This window comes from Cucurbita pepo, chromosome 4 (genome assembly GCF_057944985.1).
Source record: "Cucurbita pepo subsp. pepo isolate OVF chromosome 4, ASM5794498v1, whole genome shotgun sequence".
In the NCBI taxonomy this organism is placed as follows: domain Eukaryota; kingdom Viridiplantae; phylum Streptophyta; class Magnoliopsida; order Cucurbitales; family Cucurbitaceae; genus Cucurbita; species Cucurbita pepo.
Genome location: NC_141801.1, coordinates 3,540,913 through 3,562,887, shown reverse-complemented (window position 1 = coordinate 3,562,887; position 21,975 = coordinate 3,540,913). Strand labels below are relative to the sequence as shown.

The following is a 21,975-nucleotide window of genomic DNA, read 5'->3' as shown; positions in this document are numbered from 1 at the left end:
CTTGCTCCCAAAGTTTAATATTATTTTCAAAATTCACGAGTATTTTTGAGATGCATAACTAGTTTATTTGAACTTTTCTAAAAAAGATTAAATATATTTTTAAATTTTTAAAAAAGTTTAAAGATATTCAACAATATTTTTGAAATTTATTTGTATTTTTGAAACGTTTTAAAAAGTAAAAAATATTAATAGTTTTATCTCAAACTAATTATTAGATTATCTTAAACTCTAAATTAAATTGAATATATATATATTTTTTTGAAACTAATGATTAGATGTTATTATTTATTTATTATTTAAAATCATAATTTTATTTTGGGCAGATGAATGCAAAATTGAAGATGTTCGTCTGATTGTAGCCTCGTCGCTGTCGGTGAAGAAATTTCCTCTATTACGGTACGTTGAAATCCACTGATTAAGACAACAAAAGATTTCAAAGATCATGACGTTTTTCCTTTGACTAACTTGAACTGATCCAATATCCTTAATATCAACTCCTTTTGGGAATAATTCTACTCTGATCTCTCTTATCTTCGGCTGCCGCTTCATCTTTTCTCTGATTTCCCAAAAATGGTTTCCAGCGTCATTGATCTTCTCAAGAACGAGATTCCGCTGGAGCAGGAATCTGTGGTTTTGGCTGAAGATACTGTTAATGGCCTTGTTCTTGTTGATATCATCAATGGCTTCTGCACTGTTGGCGCTGGAAATTTGGTAAGAGTTTTGCACTTGGGTTTGTTATATTGCACACTATCTGTTTGATGAAATGCCTCTGCGGTTTTTCCTGAAAATTTGGCTGTTTTCTTTCTTGTTGTTATTGCACACAATCTGTTTGATGTTATGCTTCTGTAGATTTACCGAAGAATTTGGCAAGTTTTCGTTAATTTGTTGCTTCTTTGGAATAAAATCTGTTTGATGTTATCATTCTTCTGCGTCTTAAATGGCTAGTTTATGGGTTTTTTCTACCCGGTAGAAGATTCGAACATTTGATCTATTAGTTGATGAACAAACTTAATCATTGAACTTTATTAAACTTCCCACCTTTACATATTTTGATGCTATACTTTTGCCTGGTCGATACATGGGTGCCAACCAAGACCCCTTTATAAGAATTCTGACAACTTCGGACTAGATTCACCCATTTGAATTAGTCGATCTTACAAAACCGATCGAGCAGGCTGGTTGGAAAGGGATTCTTAGTAGAGAAACGAATCGCTGAGAGTTAGCTATATAGCATGCTCTAGAAGAGGTTGACCCTAAGAGTCAGTCCAGTCAAAAAGGGGAGGACCCGTTGTCTAGACTGCATTTTGGGAGTTTGAACGCCATCCCATTTTCATGTTCGGTCTAATAACAGGTCTCACTCTCCATATTCTTATTCACTTTAGTTGGACTAAAATTTCCATAGTCTTACTTCTCAAGTTCTAACCAAAAGATTCATTCAATTTGGACTAAAGCAAATATAGTTTTACTTTTAGATTCTACTGAGAATCCATATTAGCAACTTGAGCGAAGTTCTACTTGTTAGGGCATAGACCTACCTTTGATGGAAATGTTAATGGTTTGAATCTCACCTTCACCTTTAAGTAGAAATAAAATTGATGTTTTTCTCTTCTAATTAATGTTCCGTGTTTCTTTTTTTGTAAAAGGCCATAAAATTGGTGGGATAAGAGTATTAGGTTATGGAGTCTGCTGCTTATTTATAGCGTCGGTTATACATACTAAAACTATATATATGGTAAATGATGTATAAAGTAAATGGTAGATAGTTATATACGTTACATTGTGTCTATATCTGGCAAAACTATATATATATATGGTAAATGACATGTAAAGTAAATGGTAGATAGTTATATACGTTACATTATGTCTATATCTGGCAAAACTATATATATATGGTAAATGACATATAAAGTAAATGGTAGATAGTTATATACTGTACATTGTGTCTATATCTGGTAAAACTATATATAGTAAACCGAACCATATATGTAACCCATTAGGCGTGCTGTAAAGATGTACTTTCTATATTCTTTGTATGACATGTAAACTAAATGGTAGATAGTTATTTAAAGTAGATGATGACAATATCTGGTAAAATTATATATAGTAAAGTCAACCATATACGTACTTAATTAGGCCAATGCTTTGAAAATGTATTTTCTATATTCTTTATATTTTCTCTTTTTGTACATCCTTGAAGTCATCAACATAAACCTCTAGCAAATATTTCTCATTGCATTTTCTCTCTATTGTTCTTGTGTTCATCTAAATCGAGTGTGTATTGGTGTGCGATCCTGTGTGATCCCACATCGGTTGGGGAGGAGAACGAAACATCTTTTATAAGGGTGTGAAAACCTCTCCCTAGCATACGTGTTTTAAAGCTTTGAGGGGAAGCCCGAAAGGGAAAACCTAAAGAGGACGATATCTGCCAGCGTTGGACTTGGGTAGTTACAGATCCTAACAAAGGGAAGAATGTAAATTAGAACGTTGGAGTTTATGGGATGTTTTTGTTGGCAGGCACCAAGAGAACCGAACAGGCAGATATCTGAAATGGTAGAGGAATCAGCAAGGATTGCAAGGATTTTCTGTGAGAAGAAATGGCCTGTAATGGCATTTCTTGACTCTCACCAACCAAACAAGCCTGAGGAACCATATCCTCCTCACTGTATTGCTGGTTCTGATGAATCCAACTTGGTTCCAGGCATGTCTCTCTCTCTCTCTCTCTCTGTTTTTCCCTTAGATCAAACCAAACAGATTGCATCAAAAACAAGTAAATGATCAGAAAATTTTAGGTGAATATCGGAATGATTTGAAGAAACCCATGGTTTTAGCAAATCTAGTGTATGTTTATAGTCGAAAATATGGGAATGGGACATTAGAACCTATGACGACTTTTTAAGTAATAATTGTTAGATGAAAGTGTCCTACATCGGTTAATTTAGGGAATGGTCATGGGTTTATAATAAAAGAATACACTCTCCCCATTGGTACGAGGTCCATTGGTACGAGGTCTTTTGGAGAAGCTCAAAGCAAAATCATGAGAGCTTATGCTCAAAGTGGACAATATCGTACTATTGTGGAGAGTCGTATTCGTCTAATATGGTATCAGAGTCATGCCCTAAACTTAGTCGTGCCAATAGATTGGTAAATCCTCAAATATCGAACAAAAGACTTCAAAAGAAAAGGAGTCAAGCCTTCTCGAAGGCGGTAAAAAATGACTAAGACTCCAAACGAGTCGAGTCTCGATTAAGTGGAGAATCGTGTTCATCTAACAATAATATATATTTTAACTAATGAAATTACGCTCAAGTTCTAAACTAACACAATTAGCCAAATTCATATAATTAAAACGTATCACCATTTAACTAAATCATTAGTTAGACTAAGCTCGACACTTAACTAAATCATTAGTTAGACTAAGCTCGACACTTAACTAAATCATTAGTTAGACTAAGCTGAGAGTTTGAAAATTAAAAATTAAGGAAGTATGAACCATTTTCAATCCAATCGATCTTTTAGGTGGAAGAATCATATAAACAAATTTTGCATTTTTTCGTTATATATTGTTAAATTATAAAAATTAGAATAATTGTAATTGGTTAAAACAAGAAGCACCAGTGGTCTAGTGGTAGAATAGTACCCTGCCACGGTACAGACCCGGGTTCGATTCCCGGCTGGTGCATATGATGATTTTTTTGTTTTGTAATTTCTTTTTGAAAAGCTTCCCTCCTTTTATCATTGATGTTTTGGGGGTAAGGACTTGATAGAAAAACCGTGGACTGAGTGGATTTTCATTGCAACACTGCGATGGGTGGAGAAGGAACCGAACGTGACGATCAGGCGAAAGGACTGCTTCGACGGCTACATTGGCTCCTTCCAGCCTGACGGCTCCAACGTCTTTGTGGATTGGATCAAACACAATCAAATCAAATCGGTATGAATCTTCTTCCACTTTTCACTTCTTTTCAATGTCTTTGTGCTTTGGATCGAACACAATCAAATCGAATCGGTATGAATCTTCTTCCACTTTTCATTTCTTTTCAATGTCTTTGTGGATTGGATCAAACACGATCAAATCAAATCCGTATGAATCTTCTTCCACTTTTCATTTCTTTTCAATGTCTTTGTGCTTTGGATCAAACACAATCAAAATCGAATCGGTATGAATCTTCTTCCACTTTTCATTTCTTTTCAACGTCTTTGTGGATTGGATCAAACACAACCAAATCGAATCTGTATGAATCTTCTTCCACTTTTCATTTCTTTTCAATAAACACGATATGATCCAGCAACAGCTGTTGATTTGGAACTCAAACCTTTTCTTTTCTGTGGATTAAGCTTTTCGTGGTCGGAATTTGTACGGACATTTGCGTATTGGATTTCGTGTGCTCCACTATGTCCGCCAAAAATCTAGGGCTCCTCAGTCCGTTAAACGACGTCGTTCTGTACTCTCAGGCCTGTGCTACCTTTGATGTTCCTCTCCATGTTGCTACAAACACCAAAGGAGCTCTTCCTCATCCTCAGGTAATACATTTTTCGTTCTTTTTCTCTCTTTTTCTTCCTAATTGACTAATTAAAGAAAATAATCGAAATTATATAATAATAAGAAAAAAAAATTTCGAGAAAAAAAAAATGAGAGAATATATATTTTACGTGGAGTAAGATATTTGAAAAGATTATGTTTTATATCAATCATCTGTAGAACGCTCGCATTTGAGTCATGAAATACTTCTAATTATTTAAGTGCACTGTTTGGTTATAGTTTAACATACTTTTAACACTTTAAGTTATGAACGGTATGGCAGGAGTTCATGCACCATGTCGGCTTGTACATGGCAAAGGAAAGAGGTGCTGTTATAGCCAACAAAATATCACTAATGTAAACCACCAAATAAGCCAACGTACCCACCTTACTTAAGTAGTTAATCTTCAAATCGAATAAATAAATGGGAAGACGATCTTACCAAATGGAGAGTTTTTAAACTCGTGATGAATACTTTAAATTAATCGAACTAAAGGAAGAGATAGTAATGTTCTTGGTAACTGTCATGTAAATTCTAAAATAAATTGTGTTGTTACCTCATGTTCTTTTTTTTTTCTCTCTCTCTCGGAATTTAACCATATTATTTATGAATAAAATGAGTCAAACCAGAATTTCTTTCGTGTCGGAGAACAAGGCAAAGACAAGAACGGGAAGAGTATCACTACTCCATCCGACCTTGAACCCGCCCCAAATAATTTTTTTTATTATTAAAATTTTAAAACATATAATATGTATTATATTATTAAAAACATATTTATATTCTTAACAATCCTTTACTTCAGAATGTATCTGTTTTTAAGTGTTTATATATCATTTTGTTTGTTTGTATGTTCTATTATGTATAATTTCATAATACAATAACTTGTATATAAATTCATAATAAAAATATTATATATTTTGTTAAAACAAATTATTTAATAAATAAAATAAATAATGAAAAAGAATTCTCCTCAAAGACCCGATTCCCAAACGGGGATTTCCCGACCTGGATTCTTCGCAATGAGGAACATGAAACGGAGACAAGGATGGAGAGTGCATCTCTGATCCTGCCCCGTTGTCATCCCCAGTCTTGTAGAACCAACCAGCGTGCCTAGTAATGAACGTAAACAAGCAAGCATGGCGAAAGATGAATTAAACAATGAGAGAAGGTTAGAGAAGGGACAACAGATTCATAAAAATACTAAACTTCTCATGATATTAACAGATGAGTCTAATGGTGTTCTTGTTCGAGACTCCAAACCGACTTACAAACGATACCTCAACCTACTACAATCGGAAATAAGACACAACTAAAGCAACAAGATATTAACAGCATCAAAGCTACATCACTGTTTATATAATCACCACAAAACTTGATGTTTAAGAGTTGATTGAGCAAAAGAACAGATTAATATATGCAAGGATGGAAAGAATTTCCCAGAAAAGGGGAAGTAATTTGAGACCCAAGAGTGAGCGTTGAAAAAGCTTTGGTGATCAAGTTAGTGAGGCCAGTGTGCTTGTGAGTGATGAGTCAGTTGATAACAAATGGCTCGCTTTGCTTGCTCATATACTGATGATCTTTAAACGAGGGCTTTAAATCTTCTGGCACTGTTGCAACTGCATTAGAAAAAATGGGAGGAAAATGATCATTAGCAGATTACACCAAATATTCCACAGAATCCATTGAAATTATCTGGTAAATTAAGATCAAAATTTCAGTCAGAAAAGGTGCGAGATCCCATATCGATTGGAGAGGGGAACGAGTCCCAGCGAGGACGTTGGGCCTCGAAATGGGGTGGATTGTGAGATCCCATGTCGGTTAGAGAAGGGAACAAACCATTCTTTTATAAGGGTGTGGAAACGTCCCCCTAACCGATGCGTTTTAAAAACCTTGAGGGGAAGCTTGAAAGGGAAAGCCCAGAGAGGACAATATCGACTAGCAGTGGACTTGGGCTGTTACAAAATGTAGGACTAGATATGATAAACGATGAACAAACGGGTCCGGTGTGTGCCAAATTCGGGCTGTAAATCAGCATGACATCGAAGAAAAAAGAGAATTTAATCCCAAAAGAAGAAAAAGGGAAGTAGTTTTTTGACAATTATTTAAGGGTAGCTATTTGGAGTACTTACTTTTTTCAAAGGAGATTTCTCTTAAGCTATCTGAGTGTGTTTGGCAAATGATGCCCCTTGTTGCATGTCGTGTAAGGGCCAAAGTATGTTGTCCCAGCTTGTCCCGACACCTTTCCAAGAGACCTTGAATCAGCCTTTGGCAGGATGCTTGTGGGCACACATGCACCCTTGCAATGTGCGATGACTAAAACTTGTTGCGAGTGTGCTGTCCATTTGTGTGCATATTGTCATGGTCATGCTCGTCCACTGCGTGTTGCCCATGGCCGCATGTCCATGTCATGCCAAACTTTTTATTTGATTTCATGTTGTATTGTCTTAATATTGTATTTTTTGATTGTATCACTATTCGGTAAAATCATATCTAGGTCCGCCAGACTTAAAGTCTAAAAATGTACTATAAGGGGATGCAACTAGTTGTCAATTCTCCCTACCTAGATTTTGTATGACTGTTCGATGGAATCATGTCTAGACTTGCTAAACCTGAATCGTCTCAAAATGTACTGTAGGTGGATGCAACTAATCGTCAATTCTTCCTGCCCAGTGTTATATCTAAGCCATTGTGTTGCCTTTCTCGCTTATATAGTCTATAACATTGCTTTCAATCTTACTTTCAAAAATATCTTTCCCCTGTTTTCTAAAATCTTCTTCTTAAAACGGGGCCAAAGGCTCGCATACGTTGCCCGGCCGTAGGCTATGCAAATTCAAATTGACTTGATTCACTTGGTGTTGGGAGAGTGAGTGTCCCACAATCTGCTGTCAAGAAAAGTGTGATTGTGACGAGTAGTATCAGAGCATTTTTAGCTCGTTGACGCATTGAGACCGAAACAATGTTGACAACAAAATCGACACCTAAATCACAAGTCGACCGACTTAACTTTATAGAAGAGTAAATGTTGTTCCTAAAAGAAGTCCACGACACCGACCGTTTCTTGGAAGGATGAATTACAAAATTGAATAAAAAAGTTATGGGAATCGAAGCCCGCCTGGATGGGTTGCCAATCAAAGAATTGATGTTTAGAGTTGACTCATTAGAGGAAAGACTTAGCTCGAAGGGAATTGCCGATCAAAGACTTAGCTACAGGAACTTGTTCCGAAAACCTGAAAATTACGTTAGCCACAATGCATCTCGTGGACGATGTAAAACTCTGATGGTGCTCGAAGGTGAACGATATCCAAAATGGGTCATGCACTATCGTCGACTCATGAGAAGACCTCAAGAAAGAGTTGAGAACTCAATTCTTCCTCGAAAATGTTGAACTAGAAACTGCCAGAATTGAGACACACTATAGGCATAAGAGACTATGTCAAATAGTTCTCAGTTTTTATGTTAAACATCAGGGATATGTTGGAGAAGGAAAAAACATTCGGCTGATTGCAACCCTGGGACAGAGCAATAAACGTGCGATCCTTGGAAAAGCAGAATACTTTGTCCTTCTCCAACATATCCCTGATGTCTATCATCAAAGCTGAGAACTAATTAAATAGTCTCTTATGTCTCTAGTGTGTGCCAGAGCAATAAACTTGCGATCCTTCGACAAAGCGGAATACTTTGTCCTTCTCCAACATATCCCTGATGAATAACATCAAAGCTGAGAACTATTTAAATTGTCTCTTATGTCTCTAGTGTGTCTCAGTTCTTGCAGTTTCCGTCTTGCTATAAATTCAACATTTTCGAGGAAGAATTGAGTCCTCAACTCTTTCTTGAGATCTTCCCATGAGTCGACAGTGCATCACCCACTTCGGATATCATTCACCTTCAAGTGTCACCAGAATTTTGCATTGTCCACGAATTGCATGGTGGTAACATAACTTTCAAGTCTTTGGGACAAGTTCCTATAGCTTTAAAATATTGTTCTACGTCAAAGATAAAGTTCTCCAATTCCTTGGCATCCAGGTTCCCGGCTTTGGAGTTAGGGTTCTTCAGTTTGTAAAGCCCGACATAAGCTTGGCTTGGGGTGTGATTCTCTATGTCCCTCATTGTCAAACTCACTTGGGTGTTCGTTTCGGCCATCTCTCCCTTGATGCCATCAATCATTGTTCTAAATTCATCAACTAATTCATTGAACAACTTCAGCATGGTCTTTTGTAAACCGCCTAGCTCTTTGACACGTCCTTCCATGTGTGCGACAAAGTTGTCAAGACCATTAACATGTTCTGAGTTGCTCATTCAGGCAACTCTTTCCTCTAATGAGTCAACTCTATACATCAATTCTTTAATCCACAACCCATCCAGGCAAGCACCAATTGTATCGATCCCCTCAACTTTTTTTATTCAATTTTGTCACTCGTCCTTCCAAGAAACTGACAGTGTCATGGATTTCTTTTAGAAACATGTCTTCTTCTATCAAGGTAAGTCGGTCCACTTGTGATTTAGGTGCTGATTTTCTCGTCAACATTGTTTCGGTCTCAATGCGTCAAAGAGCTAACAAGGCACTGATACCACTTGCCACAATCACACTTTTCTTGGTAGCGGATTTTGCGATTGCACGACACTCAATCCCAACACCGAAGTCAAGCCAATTCAAATTTGCATCGCCTACGACCGGACAACGTATGCTCAAGCCTCTGTATCGTTTTGAGAAGAAGGTTTTAGAAAACGGGACAGAGAAATTTTTGAAAGCAAGATTGAAAAAAAAGTCTTGAAAGCAATGTTATAGGCCATAAGCGAGAAAGGTAACATAACGGCTTAGATAGCATATAATTTCGGGCAGGAAGAATTGACGATTAACCGCATCCCTCTATAGTACATTTTGAGACGATTCAGGTCTGGCAAGCCTAAACATGATTTTGCCGAATAGTCATACAAAACCCGGATGGAGAGAATTGACAACTAATTACATCCCCTTCTATTACATTTCGAGGGGATTCAGGTCTAGCGTCCCTAGACATGATTTCGCCGAATAGTCATACAAATAGAAAATACAATAGTAAGACAATACAACATGAAATGAAATAAAGAATTTGGCATGGCATGGACATGCGACCATAGGCATACGCCCTGGACGAGCATGAATATGATATCTAGGCATACGCCCTAGACGAGCATGAATATGATATCTATCATACACAGTTTTTGCCTCACAAATTGCTTGCCACATGTTACTAAATTTGTAGAAGTCTTCTTGAATTGCCAAGTAACTATGCTAAAAATGAGTTCAACTGTGATGTCCCACATTGGTTGGGGAGGAGAACAAATCACCCTTTATAAGGGTGTGGAAACCTTCCCCTAGCAGACGCGTTTTAAAGCCTTGAGGGGAAGCCCGAAAGGGAAAGCCCAAAGAGGACAATATCTGCTAGCGGTGGATCTGGGTCGTTACAAATGGTATCAGAGCCAGTCACCGGACGATGTGCCGGCCTTCTCGCTGTTCCCCGAAGGGGGGTAGACACGAGGCGGTGTGCCAGTAAAGACGCTGGGTCCCAAAGGGGGGTGGATTTGGGGGCAGTCCCACATCAATTGGATAAAGGAACGAGTGCCAGCGAGGACGCTGGGCCCCGAAGGGGGGTGGATTGTGATGTCCCACATTGGTTGGGGAGGAGAACAAATCACCCTTTATAAGGGTGTGGAAACCTTCCCCTAGCAGACGCGTTTTAAAGCCTTGAGGGGAAGCCCGAAAGGGAAAGCCCAAAGAGGACAATATCTGCTAGCGGTGGATCTGGGTCGTTACATCAACAACCCATGTGCATGTGTGAAACAGTGTTTCTAGTCGTTACCCACCAAATGGCACACAGGCGTACACGTTCCTATTTTTTGAGATGAAGGTTAAGCTGTGACAAGGTTTAAGGTTGCACAAGGGGAAAACATTTTGGGTCACAATTAGGTATCTGACAAGTTGTATCAGAGCTAGGTTCATTCCAACAAAATGAGATACGACAAAATTGTTAAGTCCCGAATGGGACCCTTGCCCCATGCCCCAACATGGCCCAATCTCTACTATCCATTGCAGAACACCACCATGAGAGAGTGGCAGCAATGGAGGGCTCGATAAGCATGTTAAGTGAACACATTGAGGGTTAGAATCTTCTTGTGGCATGGGCAGGCTTCGCCATTCTTTTACTGGCTCTCTTTTTTTTGTTTTTTTTTTTGGTATATTTATTTCCTAAATGAACTCTGGTTTTCTTATTTTCAGCAAAAACCCAACAAGACAAAAGTTGAAACTAACACAAACAAGGAATCTCATCATTGTCCTAGACCCGAACTTTGAAAAAAATTAGATGTTAAAAAATAAGAGGGATGATCTTACCGTTGAAGAACGACCGAAGCACTAATGAAAGAACAAGCTTGAGATTTCAGTTTAGAAAACATGAAATCTACTCTTGCAGCCTCAGTCGATTAAAAAACACCAGGAACTGAAATTCAGGAGCCCAATAAATAAATCCGACCGCAGGTCCTCCTTTGATGTGCTGTAGAAGAACATAGATTAGACTCGAGCTAAGGTAACAAATGGAACAATAGCACCCAAATATATAACACGGGTCGACTGAGCAATCACGACGATAAGAGAACAGAGAACTCCGAACCTTTCCATCAAGAATAACAAGTTCACCATCAACCCATCGAGGGTTGCGAAAACCTGGCTCAGCTAGCCTCCCTTGTCCTTTATATCTAGCAATCTATAAACAATATGCCACATGACTATTCAGTATAGAGAGGAGAAAGAAGAAGATCAAAGTGTAGCAGATAAGGATAATGGTTTCAGATCATCTTCAAAATTACCACTCCAAATTCTTCAGGAATGATCCCTTTATGAGGAAGCTGGTATTTTTTTCCAACCTTCGCACGAAATGCCACCTGGAAAACCATGACCATCAAGGTTACTCGAGGGGATTTCGTAGGGAAACTCGAAGCAAACCGTTTTTTAAACAGGTACAAATATTACCTTGCCAGCTGGTACATATGGATCCCCAATAACTTTCCAGGCCTCTACATATTCATAGAATTCAAGCTTTGAAGTCTCCTTATCCCCTCCTCCATCCTCTTGCCATCGACCAAATCTGCGTCTTAGATGAATAATATCCGATGTATACATTCCATGTGCACCAATGTACAGTCCTGGAAAAAGAATGAATTCTCCATGACGCCTCTACGCTAGCTCGTCTACTTGAATGGAACAAAAACCATAGAAATAATACCATTCAGAGGATCTGAAGAAGTCGGTATATCAATGCGATTGAAACTTGTGGATCCGGAAAGAGGTTGATAGTTCTGTGCCTGGCTGATGGATAGCTTTATTAACTCACTCAAATTTTTAAGTACCTGAAAGTTTTCATAATACACAAAGAATTAGTTAATCGACCAACAACTATGATCTTAACATGCTAAAATTTCAAAGCAACCTTAAGCGGTATCTTCTCCTTGCCAATAAGTTTGGCCAAATCTAGCATAACATAGTCATTACTACTTCGAGCTCGAGACTTGGACATCCTATCCATGGAATTTAGTTCTTTTCCGATAGAGTCCTGTTCATTCGAATCTTTCACAATCGAGAAAGAAAATGAAGAACGTCCCTTCTTTTCTAACTTTGCAGGTACTCTGAGTGTATTTTTAGCAGAAAAGCCACCGGAAAGCTTCTGCTCTAAGCCACCTACAATGATTTTGACAGCAACTTCATTTTGCCCCTGATTAAGGAAACCATCATCAGCAATCAATTCAGCATCATTCTCTTGATGTTCATCCTTAATTTTGTCTTCTACTTCCAAATCTTCAAAGCCGCTCTCTTTCTCACTTTCTCCATCGTCTTCCTCTTCCTCTTCTTCATCGTCTTCCCCTTCTTCATCTTCTTCCTCCTCAATTATTTGCTCAATCACCTTAGATATCACGTCTTTGTCAACCTTTCCAGAGGTTGTTAGCTTCAAAACCTTGACCTTCCCTCCAGGAATCATATCTCTCAAGATATCCTGAAAGACTGGAAGTCCAACAGCTATATCAGAATCTTCATTCCTGATGTCACCATCTTCAGCTTCTTCACCATCTATAATGAAAATATCATCCTTTTCTTCAACTGGGTCAAAAGGATTCAATAGACTAGGTGAATCTAATTCTTTTGATGAACCATTTGAACTATCTGAGAAATCTCCTTTCCGCTTCAAGTACACAGCCTGAACACACCAAAAAAAAATACCTTGAGCACCCAATTGTTATCATTATTATAACATTCGGGAAAAAAAAAATCTGAATTATTCAACCCAAAGCTAACCTATTCATATAATTATAAAGAATATACATGGGCACAGGCAACTATCTCTCATTTGCAAAGAAGCAATTAAGAAAAACACTTTTTTCAATGCAAAATCCAAGCTTTCATTGAGGTAAAAAATGGAAGGATATGAGGAACATACAAAAAAAAAAAAATAAAGCCCCAGAGAAAAGAGTGAAAGAAAACTAATACATTCAAGCAAATAAAAACCTAAGATAATTACAAAAAATTTTAACCACCAACTTGCAAAGAGAGACATAGGAATGGGGGAGGAGTGGGGAACATCTTTTCCTAGTTAGATAAATAGGACCGAGGACAGGACTATATTTCCCGTCCCAGCCTGATCAATATAAATATATTTTCAACACATATATACCAGTCACAGTTTTAAATAAACACGATGTATTAGAAATTTTACAAAAAGGAAAATTTTAATTCGTACAGCACATAACATTAGATGCTTTAAGATATGTACCTGCTGTTTGTATTCACCCTTCTTATTCACTCCAAGAAAAATCTCAAACAAGGGAACACCATCTGCAGCCGTAGCAAGCTGCCTGAGGAAGTTGAGAAACAAAAATCAATATTTTCTTTGATGCAACAGTCAACTAATAAAATATCATTAAAAACAATGGTCATAGAGACTTTGCAGAAAGCATCAGGTGTTATGTTCTTACTGCAAAATATCACTCAGGAGCTAAGATTTGATGCCAATAACAGGAATAAATGGTTCCATCAATCAAAGGACAGTAGAACGGAAGAACTCAGACACACTGCCAAAAAGTTTAAAGCATGGGTGGGGGGGGTAGAGGGAGAAAAAAAAAAAAAAAAAGTTGAACGTACTGTAATACAATTCAAAGGACAGAGATCATACCGAGGACTATAACTTCTTGCTATGTATCTTCCATGTTCTGCCGTTATTCGAATAATTAGACCACGAGGATTATGATTGTCTTTTGAAGTGCCAGACCACCAGCCAACCTGAGAGGAAGAAATCCAAAGTAGAAAATCATACATGTACCAGCTGAGTACAAAACCTGTTTCAGTTTGTTTAGAAGAGAATCTAGATGTAATTCCTCGATCCATGAAAGACTAACGTCACACGTTAACCAAATTGTTTTTCCAACGGAAAAATCAAATTCTCACCCCATTTGAACTTAATTACAAAACTCTCAATAGGTTAGCAGTTAATTGGCTGACTGTGGAACTGGATTCATTAGTTACTTGACAATAATGTAAAGAAACAGCGACAAGTTCCAGAGCTTGGGAAAAAATGAACAAATAAAAAGTACAACACAGCTTAGCTACATGAACAACCAAAAAGTCTTGTGCACATTGCAAAGACCAATCGATCAAAGATAGGGCGTACATATGAACATGACAGCAAAAAGGGGTAAAGTACAAGCACTTTATTTTGGAAACCATTGAATATCTCACCAGCCCGGCACCAGCATTGTCTCGAATGAAGGCTGCATCCCGGTAACGCTCCTCCTCGATAGCTCTCTATAGCAGAAGCAAGAGGAAGTGTAAGTAAAAGACAACTATATCATTGAAGCAACAAATAGAATTGTAACGGCCCAAGCCCACCGCTAGCAGATATTGTCCTCTTTGGGCTTCCCCTTTCGAGTTTCCCCTCAAGGTTCTTAAAACGCGTCTGCTAGGGAGAGGTTTCCACACCCTTATATAGGGTGTTTCATTCTCCTCCCCAACTGATGTGGGATCTCACAAGAATATTTCTAGGTGAACCAACAAAGTTCCAAAAGAAATCAAATTTCAGCAGATGAATCCTATCGGGCATGGTAAAGCTAATGACAAATAGGAAAATGATGACTTAAAGTTCCACAGCAGTGAATGAAATTTTCTCACATGAAGATGAGACATTGCTCTGCCAACAGTATCCTTTGTAGCCAAAGCCGCAAGCGCCACCTTGAGCCTTGCAGCATCCTCATAATCCTCTGCATATACCGCATGACTTAAGCGCGACTGCGCAGAACCAAAGCAAAAAAGAGAAAGAAAAACAAACGCAACAAAATCAGTTTTTCTTAGATAACCCTACGAAGGGAATTCTTCATTGCCCTATCACATTTCTTCCTCGACATTCCACTCATTGCTCCATCCTTTTCTTCAATCAAATTGCACTCAACTCTTTCTTCTTTCTCTAATCCCAAGCATCTCAGAAGCTAAATTAGAACGATCCGAGAAAAACCTAAACTCGAACATACTACAGGGAAATCGAAAAGAAATACCTTAAGAAAAGAAACGAGACGCTCCTGTTCATCCACTTCGTCAAAATGCTTGCGCCACCGATCCCAATCCCAGCTCCCATAATCACCATCCCCATCCTTACGCCGCCCCTGCAGAACGCGACCGTCGGAACGAGGATCGTTAGAACCATCGCTACGGTGGTTCACGAGAGAATCGAAGCGTTCGAGGGCGGTTTGAAAAAGGCCCTGCAGCGCAGAGCTCCATCCCCAGGGAAGGGAAGGTTCAGACGGAGGAGAATCAGGGTTGTGAGAGTGGCAGATGGTGTGGGAATGGGATGATGGAAGAGGAGGAGGAGAAGCAGCAGAGGAATGAGGTTTGAGAAATGGAGTTGGGGAATGGAAGTTGGTGGTGGAGAAGGAGAGGTGACGAGAAGGGAGCGGAGAAATGGAAGCCATGGAGGGATGAGAACTCAGGGACGACAGAGAAAAGGCTTAGAATGATGGGTAAGTGGAAACTGAAAGCTCATCCATATGTAACACGTAGATACAGATTTCTCCTCTTATATAAATGAATCCTCGTTAAGTTATCTCTTCTGTTTAACAGTCTGCCCATCATAGAAATGGCTTAAGGAGGTACAGGTCCAACGTCTGAAAGAGCATCGCACGTCGCATGGTATCTGGTGCGCCCTCGACAGCCCTTAAGAATCTGAAAGACTGAGTATCTCCGTCACAACGGTTTAGCCAACGACACTGTCTTTCTAAATTTCTAAGTTCTAAGGTCAAATTTTCTAAATTTTTATATATTTTTAGAGATGAGAGACTATCTAAATTCCTTCCGATGGATTTTATGTCTCCAAATTCCAAGATTCCTAGAGGTTAAAAATAATTTATAACGATGGAGTTTAATTGAAAAAAAAAAAAAAAAAAATTGTTAACGTATATTTTTTTTTCTTTTTCAAGTCATTTGAATCTTTGCTCAAATTATACTACTAGAATTCAAAATCCAATCATTTGAATCTTTACATATATTATCCAAGTTTTGTTGGATATCACAATTACGATAAATAAGAACGTCTACATAAATCTTTCAAAGATATTTGGCTCATAAGTTAGATGAGCGTGTTTAAGTTAAGAAATTTAACTTACCGTACATAAAACACATGACTAGTTTGTGTGATACTAATTGTCACCTACCTCAATTTTCCTCCCTATAATTATTGTACTGACTTATGTCTATCAATAATGTGTCTATAAGTAGTTATTTGTATGGTCGTTTTCTATTGTATTTACCATTGATATACTATATACTATATAAACAATTTTAATGTCGCAAGTCTTTTAATGATAGATGTCTATCCGTGTAAGAACTACCCAATCATATAGAATATAAAAAGGTATATTAATGATATTTTATACTTTTATTGCTGTAGAGTGGTTTTTTGCACAATTATTTGGTCTATCATGGATCCTATCGACAAATTAAAAATAGTTAATACGAAATACAATAACAAAAAAAAAAAAAAAAATGATAATAGACATTTATCATTAATAAACGTAAAAATAGTCTCGTAATGATAAACATAATATTATGTTAGTCATTTAGGAACACGACCACTTTGATTAGTACAAACTTCCTTTAAATTCTAAGCCCTTCAACCAATTCAAACTCATATTTAATTTGTATCCATCAGCATAATGCGTTTATTATTTCATTTCTTTCATGTAAAATATGAGCAAAGCTTACAAACAGAAGCGAAAGTGAGCATACTTTTCCAATTGGATTAGAAAATGTTTGATAGGTAACTTACCAGTTGCCTATTCTTCAAGAAGCCTTCTTGTTTAACAAAGGATCAGAAATGACTTGAGGCTCAAACTCGGGCTTTAGATACCGAGCGAGCATTTCGGCATACAACTCGTACCGAGCAGTCATTCGGAACCCCCATTTATCTTTCAGCTGCCTACACAAGTTAAGATCCATGTCAGAGATTAATAAACCATCTCGAAAACGAGAGAGCGAGGGAGTGCAAGATGCATCTGGTGCAGAGAAATGGCTGGATCCATAAAAGTGACCAAAATCTGTATGCTGCGGTCTCCCGTCGCCTGAAGTGAATGGATTCGGGAAAATCTCGGTCCCAACACGATTGATCGATCCGACAAAATAACTGTTTGCTATTGCAGCATTTCGGGCCTGTGAACACAAAATATGTCAATCAAAATTTTAAACATTAATAGATTGCAGATTATGTATATGAGCTCTCTGTGGAAGTTGGTAGAACTATTATAGTAACAAGATGCTCAAACAACAATCACAGTGGAACTAGTCTCGTAATTTGCAACTCGAGTCGAACAGTGTAAACAGAAAAAGTTGAAGCATCTTATCCAAAGGCGAAAAAAGGGCAACATTGTGATTTAAAGTTATAGATCAAAGGAAAAAGAACAAGTATCAGCACTCATTTGCCCTGTTTGACTTTTGTGGTATAAGTGAAGTGATTACATGAAACAAACAAGAAATGGAATGGATGAAACAAGTAAAAGACTAACCTCAATAGGCCACATTGGTTCGCTGAGTTCGCCAACAGTCGCCGAAGGATTGAAAACAATCTCAGCACCGTTTAACCCGAAAGCTAACCAGTTCAAAGGGTGGTGCCTCCCATAACATATATTTATTGCAATTTTCCCGTAGGCTGTCTCGAACACAGGATGCCCGGTGTTTCCTTCCATATAGTATGTGCTTTCATTAAAGTCGCCAACTCTTGGTATATGGTTCTGCAAAATGCCATTGACCAAAACAGTTTCGGCAGCCGAGAGAGACTGATAGGGAAACTAACTTCATGTATAACACTTACCTTGCGATGCTTGCCAATTATGTTTCCATTATTTCCAATAACAACGGCAGTATTCCACAAAGTTTCTCCGTGATTAACATCTCTCTCAAGAATGGAACTTACAATAACCATGTTGAATCTTAATGCAAGATCCTGAAGAAACCGCGTCGATTCCCCATCAACTGGCTCTGCAAATTCACACCACCCCTTCTCCCGGGTACAGAAAGCAAATGGCATCATCCATGCTTCCTACGTTTATGTATGTATAAATATAAAAAGCCCCAAACCCCCCGAAAAATATACAGTTGGCCACAGCAACTTACTTGCAAGCACAATATGTTGACTCCAGAAGCACCTGCTGCCTCAATAATTGGCTTTACTTTCTCAAAAATAGCCCTCTTTTGGTTTGAAAAGGGGGCAGTTGTCGGAAGAGCAATAGAATTTTGAATGAGACCCACCCTTACTATTCGAGGTTCTCTCACTGATTCCTTGTCAGCGTGAAAGCAGAAAGCCTGAAATGATGTAAATGAATAGAAATAAACATCAATAAAATGCCATGGAAATAAAATAAAAAATAAAAAGTTGTGACTGTGAGTGCTATTTGCCACCATCGCAATTATCAGTGAGATAAGAATTGTGTGGCACTTGTTCTAACCTAGCGAACAAGTCAGCTGTGTGAAATTCGCACTTTGCAGACAATATCGGCGTATGCTCGAGCGTCGAGTCACATTTGAGAGAAATATTTTAGCAAACGTGAGCTAGGAAATTCATTGAAAACAACTTTAAAGAAAGCAACGTTATAAGCTAAAAGCAAGTAGGCAACAACTACGGCTTTGATAGCATACAATCTGGGTAGGAAGAATTAACAACTAGTCATATCCCCTTCAGTACATTTTGAAGCATTTTAGCCTTGGCAGGTGTAGACATGATTTTGGTGACCGGTCATAGACCCCCATATTAACACAACAATAATAATAAAGACCTATCTAACATGAAAACAAGTAAAAGGGGGTTCGAAACGGGTATGCGGCCATGGACAACACGTTCATTCTGGACAAGCATGACCGGAACATCCAATATGTGGTTATATGCAACACGCCCTGGACAAGCATGACCGTGACACTATTCATCATATAAATGTTGTGTGGTTAATAAAATAATTGCTATGATATTGACATAGATTAGTACAGAAGTCTGTAGGTCCCAAAATTATTCTGCAGAGTGCGTTTTCTTATAAGATTTGGCTTTCAAATGCCACAAAATCTTACTGTATCCTAATAGTACAGGCATTATCTGGATAATTAATGTGTCCTAAATGACCAAAAGGTCTGACTTGCTATCATACATTTGAATTATTTTAATCTTTGCTCTTTGTTTTTGTGAAAGAGAGAGCAGGAGAACGATGGATTTCAAATATAAGAGACTGCACAGATGACCAAGGTTCTCTAGGAAAGATAAGAAAAAATATTACAGAAGCACTAAATCAGGTCAGAACCACTAAATTTTCCTTTATTGATCTCCATTACTTCTTTCAGTATGGTCCATTAAAAACAAACCTTCAATTCATTGCTTTGCGTGTACTTACTTCAACATGAAAATGATGGATTACCAACGAAAGCATCACAACTAAACAATAAAAACAAAAGATAGAATCATAGAGATTGCTAAATGCTTCAGGAGAAACAAATCTCAGGAACCAAAGCAAATTCTTACTAAAGCTGGCACAAATTTTAATATGGTTTCTGCATTGCAAATAACATGTAATCAATGCTATCAAAGAAACTTAAGCATACAAGTGACTACCTGGAGGTCAAAATCATGCTTTAGAGAAAGACTCTTCACAGGCTCTGCAAGAGAAATAGTTTGAAGCGGCTTCCCACAGTTAAGTCCTAGAAGCAACCGGCTAACTTCCTGGCATTGGCAACGCAATGTTGAAGTTAGTTCAATTGAGAAGGTCAAAGCAAACAAAGAAATGCTAGAATCATGCAAAAACAGAACAAAAATCTATATAACTTAGTGATACATTGGCTTGAGGAGAAAAGAAAATTGAACTGGTCTTGTCCAATGTTTCAGAAAGATGCCAGAAACGTTAAAAGATAAGTGAAGACCATATGAACGATTGATAAGCAATCGTGTAGGACCAGACACATTAACCAAACACAAATCAATAAGCACACAACATGGTTTTGATTTGTTTTTCTAGTTACTTCGAAAAGTGGGTCAAACAATCCTAGCACTTTACTACATTGTTGACAAATAATTCTTCATTGCCCAATTTAACAATGATTTTGTTAATGGTTTTCTATTTTCAAAATATTAAGCTTATGAAAACTATTTAAACCCATGTTCAACTTTTCTTTTCTTTTCTTTTTTCAATTTCTAAAACAACTTTTGAGATCTTAGTCAAATTCTTAAAACAAAATATGTTTCTAAAAAGTATCTGTTCTTTTTGTAGTTTTCAAAAATTGGCTTGGAAGTGGGAAGTATGATTCTTAGAAATAAAAGCACACAGAAAGTGTTTGTTTAGAGAATCTTTTGACATAGAATTCAATAGCTCTTGCATAAACATCTACAGATTCTAGATAGCTTGTTCAGTAGATTCAAAAGCAAAGCAGTCAGACACTGCTAGTCATTTACGAATACAATTAGTTATTTCCCACAAAACAAAGACTCCTCAGCGAAAAAAGAATCATACAAATCTGAATTGGACAGAATCCACATGGTAATTTTCGAACGACGACAGAGTAACAACTAACAATAATTAACAACTCAATTCCGAAACCAAAACGTTTAAGCAGCCGATTAATCCTGCTACATCCATAAACTTTCATGTTTCTCTCAGATATAGAATGAAAAGATTCCCGATACGCAGAATCCACCGCTCAACAGTACAGAATCAAACAGAACACCAAGAAATGAGCAAAAAAACAACAACAACCACAAACTCTAACCAAACAGAGAAAATCGATTAGAAGAACAGAAAAAACGACCTGGAAAATCTGAGGTTTGAGATTTTGAGCGAGGAGTTGATGGAGCGAGTCATAACCACAGACCGAGACATTGTTAATGGCATCTTTTCCATCGTTAAGCTCGTCGTTTGCAGCGCCAGCCTGCGAGATCTTCTCCATTTTTCTCTGCTCTTGGTTCTTGTTGAATTCTTGCGAGATGGAGAAGAAGCGTGATTAAATAAAACTCAGTGATGATTTGATTCAAGGCTAGCATGCATTAAGCTTTCTCAATTTCCATTCCGGAGATGAGAAACATTCGGCTGCAGGGATGGGGCCCGAGAATTTTTCCCTCTCTCATTTCCCTATTTAAATTGGGATTCTTCCTCCGTCTCCAGTTCAGGTGTGGGATATCTATTCAGAAGTTTTTGCAACTCAACCGTGCATGATGGAATCATAAAAAATTTGACATTTTCGAACTCTGTCTGTAACTCACTATAGGCTCGAGAAGCAAAGAGAAGATGTGTATGAACGAGATACATAGCAACAAGAAGAAGGAAAAGGATTGAATAGCGGAACTCCCGAACATTTAGCGATCTCAGATGTGTTGATATTGATTGTGACTCATCATTTCTTCAGACAGAAGAAGATTATGTAAATACTTACTCGAAATCTCACATATCAGATTCCATGAAGAATTCGCTATGATATAGTTGATCCATGCATAATATCACGAAAAATAGGAACCTCGACCACCATGATTAAATGCACAAATTTTAATAATTTTTTTAAAAAAGTCACATTTTGGCTGAGGACTATTTTTTAAATAATTGAATTATATTCAAGTTGATTACGAACATGCAACTTAATAAGTGATGTAATAAACACACATTTTATCTAGTATTCTGTCTACAATAAGAATTTAAAATCTTAATATTGACGAAAATGTCGAGCACTCAATTTTCATGTAATTATTGATAAAATGTCGACATGAATGAATATTTTTAGAAAAATATTTTTTTTTTAAAAAAAATATTTAATTGAATAAATAAAGTTTTGATTTTTTTTTTTTTTTTTTTTTTTTTTTTTTTTTTTTTTTTTTTTTTAGCTAAAATAGTTATTATCTTCCTTTATTCACATAAGCATTTTATGGATTTT

The 21,975-nt window shown here is 37.4% G+C and overlaps 3 protein-coding genes and 1 non-coding gene across 8 annotated transcripts; 2 read left to right on the top strand and 2 right to left on the bottom strand.

The window, feature by feature from the left end:
- Positions 1–350: 350 nt before the first annotated feature.
- Positions 351–5,080, top strand: LOC111792330 (nicotinamidase 1). 2 transcript variants are annotated; one of them, XM_087123253.1, is made up of 5 exons: positions 351–711; positions 2,515–2,698; positions 3,765–3,931; positions 4,453–4,521; positions 4,803–5,080. In XM_087123253.1, exons 1-5 carry the CDS (start codon positions 571–573, stop codon positions 4,878–4,880), a joined length of 639 nt encoding a protein of 212 aa, XP_086979379.1. In that variant the 5' UTR covers positions 351–570; the 3' UTR covers positions 4,881–5,080. The 2 variants fall into 2 exon arrangements, with proteins under 2 accessions (XP_086979379.1, XP_086979378.1); XM_087123252.1 differs by having other exon boundaries at positions 360–711; positions 4,336–4,521.
- Positions 3,609–3,679, top strand: TRNAG-GCC (transfer RNA glycine (anticodon GCC)). The gene has a single exon. It is a non-coding gene; the product is annotated as a tRNA-Gly (tRNA).
- Positions 5,081–5,708: 628 nt separating the features above from the next.
- Positions 5,709–15,592, bottom strand: LOC111793003 (protein EXECUTER 1, chloroplastic). Of its 4 annotated transcripts, none has more exons than XM_023674664.2 (13): positions 15,090–15,592; positions 14,710–14,826; positions 14,281–14,346; positions 13,718–13,824; positions 13,319–13,400; positions 11,984–12,745; positions 11,780–11,903; positions 11,527–11,699; positions 11,364–11,438; positions 11,168–11,260; positions 10,891–11,050; positions 6,650–6,759; positions 5,709–6,136 (listed from the first exon to the last, which is right to left on the bottom strand). In XM_023674664.2, exons 1-11 carry the CDS (start codon positions 15,501–15,503, stop codon positions 10,958–10,960), a joined length of 2,106 nt encoding a protein of 701 aa, XP_023530432.2. In that variant the 5' UTR covers positions 15,504–15,592; the 3' UTR covers positions 5,709–6,136; positions 6,650–6,759; positions 10,891–10,957. The 4 variants fall into 4 exon arrangements, with proteins under 4 accessions (XP_023530432.2, XP_086979376.1, XP_023530430.2 ...); XM_087123250.1 differs by lacking the exon at positions 6,650–6,759 and adding an exon at positions 14,900–15,001 and having other exon boundaries at positions 14,710–14,798; positions 15,090–15,224; XM_023674662.2 differs by lacking the exon at positions 6,650–6,759.
- Positions 15,593–16,734: 1,142 nt separating this feature from the next.
- LOC111793004 (beta-ureidopropionase) lies at positions 16,735–21,717 on the bottom strand. Its single transcript, XM_023674665.2, has 6 exons — positions 20,863–21,717; positions 19,676–19,783; positions 18,196–18,384; positions 17,894–18,121; positions 17,589–17,813; positions 16,735–17,235 (listed from the first exon to the last, which is right to left on the bottom strand). Exons 1-6 carry the CDS (start codon positions 20,998–21,000, stop codon positions 16,870–16,872), a joined length of 1,254 nt encoding a protein of 417 aa, XP_023530433.2. The 5' UTR covers positions 21,001–21,717; the 3' UTR covers positions 16,735–16,869.
- Between the last annotated feature and the right edge of the window lie 258 nt (positions 21,718–21,975).